Source organism: Rhamphochromis sp. 'chilingali' (genome assembly GCF_963969265.1).
Source record: "Rhamphochromis sp. 'chilingali' genome assembly, chromosome: 1".
Classification (NCBI taxonomy): domain Eukaryota; kingdom Metazoa; phylum Chordata; class Actinopteri; order Cichliformes; family Cichlidae; genus Rhamphochromis; species Rhamphochromis sp. 'chilingali'.
The window spans coordinates 52,351,592-52,362,233 of record NC_137929.1 but is presented as its reverse complement, the minus strand read 5'-3'; the positions used below and the strand labels follow the sequence as shown (position 1 = coordinate 52,362,233).

At 37.7% G+C, this 10,642-nt stretch overlaps 1 protein-coding gene across 1 annotated transcript; it reads left to right on the top strand.

Annotated features, from left to right (window-relative positions):
• Positions 1-1,196: 1,196 nt before the first annotated feature.
• LOC308408579 (sialoadhesin-like) lies at positions 1,197-5,213 on the top strand (the record flags this gene model as incomplete). Its single annotated transcript, XM_080900911.1, has 5 exons — positions 1,197-1,280; positions 2,752-3,015; positions 3,767-4,015; positions 4,945-4,971; positions 5,143-5,213. The coding sequence occupies exons 1-5, from the start codon at positions 1,250-1,252 to the stop codon at positions 5,211-5,213; spliced, it is 642 nt and encodes a 213-aa protein (XP_080757037.1). The 5' UTR covers positions 1,197-1,249.
• Positions 5,214-10,642: the final 5,429 nt, after the last annotated feature.

Genomic DNA, 10,642 nt, shown 5'->3' with positions numbered 1-10,642 from the left:
TGAGGTATTCACTGAGCACTCGGTCAGTTGGGGCCATCTTCCCAATGTATTCTTGGATGTTCGTTGTCTCATCCTGGACTGTGGTGCTGACACTCACCAGTCCCCGGCCCCCTTCCTTCCGCTTAGCGTACAGCCTCAGGGTGCTGGACTTGGGGTGAAACCCTCCATGCATGGTCAGGAGCTTTCTTGTCTTTATGTCAGTGGCTTCTATCTCCTCCTTTGGCCAGCCTATTACCCCAGCAGGGTACCTGATCACGGGCAGGGCGTATGTGTTGATGGCCCGGATCTTGTTCTTACCATTCAGCTGACTCCTCAGGACTTGCCTGACCCTCTGCAGGTACTTGGTGGTTGCAGCCTTTCTAGCGGCCTCTTCATGGTTCCCATTTGCCTGCGGGATCCCCAGGTACTTGTAACTGTCCTCTATGTCTGCAATGTTGCCTTCTGGTAGTTCAATCCCCTCAGTTCTGACTACCTTCCCTCTCTTTGTTACCATCCGACTACACTTCTCCAGTCCGAACGACATTCCAATGTCATTGCTGTATAGCCTGGTAGTGTGGATCAGTGAATCGATGTCTCGTTCACTCTTGGCATACAGCTTGATGTCATCCATGTACAGGAGGTGGCTGACAACTGCTCCGTTCCGTAGTCGGTATCCGTAGCCAGTCTTGTTAATGATCTCACTGAGTGAGATCATATATATATATATATATATATATATATATATATATATATATATATATCTTTTCCATATGGGTATCTTTATGTTTTTCAGAGGCTGTTTTTTCTCACTTATGAGAATGGCAGTTGGTCACTATAAACATAAATATATAAATGATTATGGCGATTGGTTGCCAATTAGTTACTAGGAGCTGGGTCATGACAATATGTAACCAAAATCTATCTTTCAGCTCTAAATGAATGATAACAATAAATCTCAGTGAAAAACAGGATCATTTTGGGGTGGGAGGACGTGCCAGGATCGTGACATTTTGAACAGTATTAATGCACAAGTCTTTACATCTTAATTGTTACACATTTAATGCGATACACACAGAGGGTTAGGCTTTTGTACTTGTTTAGGTGAAGGTGGTTGATTTGAAGTAAATAAGGTGGAGCCACAACCCCTGACTGTGAGATGTGATACTTTACGTATCCACACCAGCAGGAAGCTGTGGCCTCTGTGACAGCGGTGTGACTTAACCTTCTCAGGCCACCATTGAGCCAGTGAGTATATCAGCAGCCAAGTATCATGGAGGTCATCACACTTTGTGCTATTGTTGGTGAGTACTGTATTTATATGTGAGTGCCGTCTGAAATCCACTTTAGCGGCTGGCTAATGTGTTTAATTTGTGCTCCATAAAGACAATAACATTCAAATAACATCAAAATTTAGTCCGGGCTGTGATGAGGAAGTGGTTTCTTTTACAGTTCACTTCCACATCTGCTCTCACAACTGGAGGCAATGTGACACGATTTAGCAGAAGTAGCAAATATTTGAATTTTGATGTTTAAAGTTTACTAGTTTTTATTAATTTTTTTCTGGTGTGTGTTGAGAAAATATTCAACTTTAGTTTAAGGATGTTTAAAGTCTTAAAGGCTAAATTAGACCAACTTTATTCATTGTAGCAACTTTTGATTTAACCCTTTAAAACCGGTCAGAGATGGCACGCTCTGTTTTGCGTAACTATTTTTAGATCGCGGTAGCACTGCAACCACGTAAGCTAGCGCAATAATTTTTTTTGCATATGAAACCGGAGGAGTTGAACTTACATCTTATGCCATCAGCTTGTCCTAGGTCATGGTTTCCTTCCACATATAGCTTTGCAAAAACTGCATAAAAAGCGCTTGCAGGAACAAAAACATAATATTCCAGAAACACGCTTTGCTGGTCCGATCAGCTGTTCAAAACACTTCCTACGTTGGAATAGACGTCAGCGCGAACTTTTGCATTTCCGCCATTACCTGCCCAAAACTGGAAGTGACGTCATTGTCGTGGAAATGTAGTTTGTTTACCATCAAGGCCTCATGAGCCTATACTGGTGGTTTTAAAAGTTATGTTTGACTTCATGACTTTCTGTGTCGTTTCTGGGATGCTTAGGACTCATATTGCACTGCTGGAAATAGTTTATTTTGATGCATATGCTGCTTTTTTGCAAATTTGCACTACAATATTTATTTTCGTTTTTCCTGCAGTGTATAAAAATTGGTGTATTTCAAAAATAAAACTATGAAGACACTCAAAATAAATTTCCTGTGGTGGGAAACTATTTGTGCAACTTTTTTGTATTTACAGTTTTGAGGGATAAGCCTATTGAATTTCTCTAACTAGAAATATATGTTAAAAAAGCAAAAAACATTTTCAATTTTTTTGTAGTTTATTGCACTTTTTTGCAATTTATGTAATTACTATGCACTTGATGCAGACACAATATTAAAACCTGGGCTATAATGGTTGTATTGATGTATAGCAACTTGAAATGCTCCCAAAAATGGCTCCACAGCAGGTAAAAATATAATATAAGCTCTGGTGGACTTGGTTCTATGGTAAGTCTTAAAGGGTTAATGTATGGTTTAGGCACTTTATTTTCAACTTCATAAACATGGACAATAGTATGAAAATACTCATAAATTTTCATTCCTGCAAAGTATGCCTTTGTGTCAGTCAATAAGAATGTTTCCACTAATAACCTAAATATATTTGTGCATTTAATTAAAAATCTGAGCTTTCCATCATTTATCTGTTTTGTGCAGCTTCTCTAAGAATCATTCCCAACAAATCCCAGTTCTTCCAGTATGAGTCTGTCTCCATGAGCTGTGGGCAGCAGGACAACTCCTCAGTGTGGCGTATTAAGAGGAACACGTCCTTATACATAAACACAACATGTCCCTCATCCTCAAATGGAATAGATGAATCTCACTGCAACATCAGTAACCTTTACCCAGCAGACACTGGAGTTTACTGGTGTGAGTCTGCAGCAGGCGAGTGCTTCGATGCTGTCACCATCACAGTAACAGGTAGGTTTCCACTAAGATATGTTTCATTCTTCTGTTAACAATGGACTTAAAATGTGAATCTAATTGTCAGGTCATGTGTTTCAAATTCTTTCTTTTTTAAAAATATTTTGCATTCCTGTTCTAAGGACTCTAAATGAATGATGATGAAAAACAAACTCATGTGAAAATGGCAAGCTGATAAAAGCAGTTCAGTTGTGATTTAGGGCTTCAAGAAATGCAGTTGTGGAATATACTGCAAACTGTCTGTGGTAGGGAGGTATTCATCTAGAAGAAACTTTACAAGCAAAGTTACATAAACTTACATAAACCTTGCTTGCTGTTACGTATAACAGAAACAAAAAATACTTCCAGCTCCTGAGCACCTCCATGTCCATTTGCTTACAGTCTGCTTGAAGACATAACTCTCCCACCCTCTGCCCAGCTCAGTAGTCTTAAATAACGCAATGTTTGCATTTGTGCCGTCCTCCTGCTTTCCCGGTGACACTGCTGACATACCCGGTCCAATAATTAATATTAACCTGACAGAGTGCACATGCATGTTTGAGTATAATGTATGTCTTAATGTACTTTCTCATTACTTAATTAACTTAGATTTTTTTATACCAGCATGGATTCTTGATTTTGTAAATTTATAGCGTGACAAGAAGAAGAAGTTTTGCTCTTTGTTGGTTTGTTTGTTTGTTTCAATTAAAATAGCCAGAACTGAGTAGACTCCAGTATCACGTTGACCTTTTGCATATTTGTGTTTCAGCTGGTTCTGTGATCCTGGAGAGTCCCGTTCATCCTGTGATGGAGGGAGATACTGTAATTCTGAACTGTAAATACATGGCCACTCTCTATGATAATGTCATAAGTGAATTTTACAAAAATGAGCTTCTTATTGGGCGCAGCTCAACAGGAAACATGACTATCTACAGAGTCTCTAAATGTGATGAGGGACTCTACAAGTGCAACATCTCTGGAGCAGGAGAATCACCTGACAGCTGGATGACTGTCAGAGGTAAGACTATTATTATTATTATTATTATTATTACTTCGTTTAACTGTAGAGTGAATTTTATTAGGAACAAATGTATACTGGCTTACGCCTACTGAATCTAAGCTGCTTTAAATTGATCAAACTGCTCCTGGCAGTGTGATGATATCAGGATGGTCGTATTTTGAAAGTTTTGTTGATGACTATGTGAATCGCATTTAACAACGTAACTGTTGGCTTACAAAGATAAATTCATCTAATCTTTTACTTAAAAGTGCTATTTTAAGTCAAAAAATGTATCCTGACAAGTACCAGTACAGACTTTGCTGGTACTTGATGGTGTAATAAAAGTAAAAGTTTGATTGTGAAGCGGTCCACTCCCTGCTGCCAATGTTCACCATCTTAGATACAGAGAGGAAGTAGGAGTAAGATGATTATGCTCATGCAAGTTATCGAGTTTCATCACCTGTCATTACATATGTTCTGGCATTGTGCAGTAATGGTTATGCATGTTAATTTGTCAAAACAGCAGAATTCCTCGACATCTTCAGAAAGTGTGACGTCTCACACATTGAAGGAGCGTTGTGGTTAAGCTTAGACTTCACAGCCTTCTCCAGTGACAACAGTGAAATCCTCTAAACTGGATGTGTCATGCATGTGCAGCTGACAGATTTAAGGAGGTGAAATAGTGCAATGACGTCAGGGGACTTTCTTTTCTGTTCCTGATAAATTGGTTGGCAAATCGAAGGATCCTCAGTTCTGTTCTGCCCTAAATCACTGATGATGAAAATAAAGAATAATAAAGAGCCATGTACACAGTGGACATAGTTGCTTCCATCATCATGCTAACCTGTGGTTTTTGTGCTTTGAAGCAGGACATCCTGAACTGCGTCATCCTGGCCTGACACACTTTCGGTTTCCTGTGGCTTGCATCTTCCTCTTATTGTTCTCAGCTGTTCTGCTCAGCGTCAGCAGCAAAGGTATGCATGCAGAAGAAATTACTATCTTGTGAGATATGAAGAGTAACAATCAGAAGACTGTTACAGTTTCACTCCGCTAAAATACTGTAAATGAAACAAATAAACATGTGTCCAACTTTTATCATTTAAATGCTCTGCAACACTTTGCTTGTTTGTTTTTTTTTGCTGCAGGTAAAATTGACCCTGTGGTCGTGCTGTACACTGAAGTCATCTACACACAAAAGTGCAGGAGAAAAGGCTAACACACATATACAGAGACCTTGTTATTAATCTAAATAATAATAATAATAATAATAATAATCATAATAATGGCACCAATTCAAATTTAAACATTGAGTCCCACAATCCAGAAATGACTCATATGAGTGAAATGCCCCCGACATGTTGGTGCTAAGCACGCTCATTTCCTGTCTGGTCATTTGCATCTTTACTTTTTTCTTTTTTTTGTTAGGTCGACGACTGAGGAAGAGGTCCTTGTTGTTATCATCTAAGGCTGCATACAGATGCGTTTGCACACACACGTCGTGCACTGTGCTGACATATAAAGCTGACAGCTGATGAAGAGATAACGGTGATATGTTTAAGCACTTTAACCCACTTTGTGGTCCACACTGCACCTGCAAAGAAATATACATATTAAAAAGAAAGAACAAAATAAAGAAATACACTAGAACTGGAAATCCCCACTGGCCTCTTTTTAAGTAAACCCATTTAAGAAATAAATAAATAAAAATAATAATATATATATATTTTTGATAATGGTGGTCATGAATGAACTCTATGTGTTGCATTTTAGTTTGTGTACTAAACATGTTTTTTTTTTTCCTTGAGTGCATAAGTGCAGAAAATTGACTGCCCCCTGTTAACTTTAAGATAAGATCACTTCTGATTCTGCCTTCACACAAAATGTAATGACACACACTGCATGCTCACAACATGTTTCATGTAGAGAATTTGTACACTATTTATACATTTATATCTACTTCTATACCGTTTTGTACAGCCACCCTCATCTGATCTAAAAATGCATTGGAGTTTGTTAACCTGTATTTCAGCTGCATTTATAAAACTATATTTTTCTTCTTTTTAACAAAGAAAAATGGAATACAAAAAAGTACATTATATTTGTCAGCATTTAAATGCTTTCATATACATTCTTTTTTAAACCTTAGTTAAACCTTTAACTTCTCCTGCTGTCATAGTCACGACAGTATTGCCGTCATTGTCGATTATTATAAATGCATAGTTAGAACTGACTTACACATTTGGCAAGTTGCTACAGCGATCAACCATATAATGCAAATACATTAAATCACTAAAAACCATGAAATCATTATAGTTATGAACTTTTCTGTTTGTGAACATAAACTGGGAATAGACCCTGTGCACGAGAACTTCCTGGTTTGAGACCGGATGTAGGGTTGTACATTTCCGGTAGCTTTACTTTGTGGTCAATCGCTACCGGATATACTCCAAAATCATGTCCAAAACTCGAAAACGGAAAGATCGCATTAAGTTACAAAGAGCAGAAGGTGGGAACACTCACCACTGTTGTGTCATAAAACAATCTAATGATCAACTTTGACGTTTAAAGAGTTTAGATTTAGTTACTGTTAATATCAAAAATATAATGCGGTCCTTTAAGATTTTAGCATAAGACTGTGAGTGTAATGGATCTAAAACTGTTTAAATCTTCAGACCCCTCTACAGCCTGGTAACATGGAAACCTTTAAAACATCAGCAGAACGTTTCAGTAGTGTAGTGTAATTTGTTTTTTTCATTTAATAATAGAGTCCATATTATATCAACAGCTACATTCACCCTGGAGAGAAACTATTGAGTGAGACCATGAGGACTAAGCTGGGTCTCTGGGTCCAGAGGTTTGGAGAAACTTCTTCCCTTTCTTTCATCACAGCTGTCCTGTGCCATAAGTTCTGTTGACCCACTGTAAGAGGCATCATTTACAAAACACCAGGAAGACTGAAGCGCATGGCATTGATCAAGCAGGACTCATGATCTTCACCAGCAGCTCCCTCACAGGGAAATCTTCATCACTCCTCCGTAGGCCCGCCCCAGAAGATAAACCCAGCATTTCATGAACACTGTGATGGAGACCTTTGGTTTGTGTAATGTTATAAATACTCAGATACTCCCCAGAGGCTCCGGACTTTTACATAAAGGTATTATATTCAGTCCTGTAGAAAGTTATACATTTAAAAATATGTGATCCTCTCTGGTTACTCTGGTATGAATAACTCTGAATCACTTCATGATAAATAACACACTATCTGCAGAAAATTGTGAAAGAATTCCAGATGACAAGTTTGTAGTTCATCATACAAGTGACGACCTTTGACCTTCATCAGGTTTTATTTAATTGTGTCAGAGAAAATCTCATATGCTCTTCATGCAGCTGAGTACATCAAGTGTTTAAAACGGAAGCTGTGCAGGTCTGAGATCAGCAGCTTTCTGAAACACCAAACTGAGGTCCTGTTAATGCTGATATATAGTGACATAGTTACAGGGGTGATTAATCCTTTTGTTTTTTTGTCTTTAACTTTATCAATAAAACAGCTGCAGCTTTCACTGACAGCACATGTGGTACTTTAACCTTTGCACTGTTTTCATCAGTTCATTTTGCAGTTAACATGTGAACATGTTGGATGATCTGTCTGCTGTCACTGGGTGGTGCTGAGGTCTGAATCTGAGGGCAGCTCCTGTAATCACAAAGAGAACAGAACCATCAAACTCAAATGTAAATTCTATCCCTCAAAATTGAAATAAAGCTGATTCTTCTGTCCTCACACAGTCAGGATCTGAAGTTCTTCTCTTACATTTTTTTTTCAGGTTTACAGTACACTACAGTACTTTAATCCATAGTTCCTGATTAATGAGGAGTTACTGAAGTACAAGCTTTTAAACAAAATAATTTCATGTTTCTATGGTGAACCTAATTAAATCATGTAGCATCTGCATGAAATTCAACAACTTAATTTGTTCTTGTTGAGATGACATGTTACAATCTAGTGAGAGTGCTTAGTTGCCTGGACTCATGAAATTCACAAGATCACATGAGATTTCAAACGTCAGTAAAATCACTGTAATCTTAGCTTTCCTACTTTTTTTAAGCCTAGCTTGAGAGCTCAATGGTGTGGTGGTTAGTGCTGTTACCGCACAGCAAAAAGGTCCTGGGTTCAAATTCACAATCAGTGTAGTTTCAAGTGGGTTCTCTCTGGCTACTTTGGTTTCCTCCCACAGTTAAAAATCATGCAATTAATAGACCTAGATTAATTACACTTCCAAATTAGCTATACATGTGAATGAGAGCTAAATGGATCTCTGTCTCTTTGTGTTAGCCCTGCGATGGGCTGGCGACCTGTCCAAGGTTAACCCGCCTTCTATCAATTCTGGGTTATGCTCCAGCTGCCCTGCAACCCAGATACAGATAGGAAGATCTCTTTTAATCACAGTTTCCTCCAAAAATGTGAGATGCTGTCAAAGATTTCTCTGCGGCTGAATAAAAGATGATATACACACAAAAACCAGGTTACACTTTCATTTTACCAATATAATGATCTGTAAATCATTTGCTTTATTTTTCAGATTTTAGTGTGAATCTAAAAAAAAAAACATTATCAGTTCTTCTACTTTAGTGCTGTGATAATATGGCAAATACAGAGAAAAGAAGACAAACAGAGGTTTAAGAACGAAGAGGAAACAATCTGAGTGCTTTAGACCCAGACTACATGAACCATATCCACAGCCAATGACATTGTAATTATGTACTCGACTCATCCAACTCCCCTTTGAAGAGCTCCACTTCTTACTCAGCTTCCTCCCTCCTCTGTTCATCTTTTACCTGCTGCTGGACTTCAGTCACTTCAAACCTGGAAGAGAGAGAAGGGAATATAAGAAAGGAGGCTGATCTGTAATGAACGCCTACATAAGTTAAAGCAGAGTACATTTATTTGCAGAGCAGTCTCCCCCTGCTGGTCATAGAGGTTGAACAAACTTTGCTCCATTGTCTTCACTTTTCACACCCAGACCATAATTTGTTGATGATGCATATGATTACAAGATTTATAACATTTATCTTGATTGTAAGATTTAAAGATGAAAAGTGCAATGTAATTCTGGACAAAACACACACACACACACACACACACACACACACACACACACACACACACACACACACACACACACACACAAAATGTGTCAAATGCAATTTGCCAAACTTAGCTGCAGCTCCTGCTACACGCAGCCACTTTTAGTATTAGTATAGGTTAGTAATAAACTGAACTGAACACATGTAAATGAGGTGGGACCCACTATGTGCATAAATGGCTGAGGGGCGGAATCAACAATGACTTACTGAGGATGAATTAATCACTAAAAGTAACTTCTATTAAAGTATAAGTCAGATTAGAGTATTTATCATATTAGAGTATGTATGTATATGCTGGGTATTAACAAATATAAAACTGATATACCGCAATGCAATTTAACAGGAAAGGATTAAGATCACTTTATAGATAGTTTGAGGAACTTCCAATGTAAAGTTTAGGCCATTTCAATAAATTTGTCCTCTAATGAAAAATCAGTAATGAAGACCTTGAATGCAGTTAAATTAAAGATATGAACCTTTATGTCTTTGGTCTCAGGCTCCTTCATTCAGGATTTCAGGGCCATCTCAGCATCCTGCCTCCTCTGCTTCTCTTTCCCAAGCCTCTGCTGTAGCTAAACTACAGCAGAGGCTGTAAAAATGGTGATGGTATATTTATAAGAGTTCTGCATGCAGTATAATTACATACAATAAAGTTGTAATGAGAAAAAAATTAATGTCAACTTTGTTTTTATATTGTGAAAATAAATCTAAGGAACAAAATATGAACCTCTTTCTTCTCGGCTTCAAGCTTCCTATTTATGGTCTGCAGCTCCTTCTCATCTCGTTCTCTTCTATCTTTCTCAGCACGGAGCTTCGAGAGTTCAGCCTCTTTTTCTTTTAACTCAGGGGAAAGAGAAACATTGAACACATTTAACTAAACAAATCAAATATCAAATATTTAACCTGATTATTTTAGTTTATGTAATTAATGTAAACATAAAAAGACATTGAATAGAAACAGCAATTTCCAGAGATAAACTGCAGCTAAAATATATTATCTTCAAAAATGTTGCTATTTGGAGTAAAATTCAAACCTGAATGTATAAAATAAAAGATATAAGGTAAAAGGTTAATGTAATAATAAAAAGAAAAATGAAAATGAAGTTACCTCTTTATCGTTGGTCTCCACCTTTGTTTTCAGGGATTGCACGTCCATCTCAATATCCCTCCTCTTCTGCTCCTCTTTATTAAGCAGACATTGTAGTGTTGATACTTCATCATTCAGCTGAGTAAGGAGAAAAACGTTTGCTGTGATGGTTCCAGATTGTTTAATGTTTTGAAATAAATATTTTAACTACTATCTGCTGTGTGTGTCCTGTGAGTAAGAGTACTCACTTTGAATGATTCTAATTAAATGGTGAATGGCCTGTATTTGTATAGTGCTTTTCTAGTCCCTAAGGACCCCAAAGCACTTTACACAACCAGTCATCCACACATTCACTAATTAACCTCAAACCATCGGATTCTTCATTGTAAGTAATGAAAAATTCACCTCTTTATTCT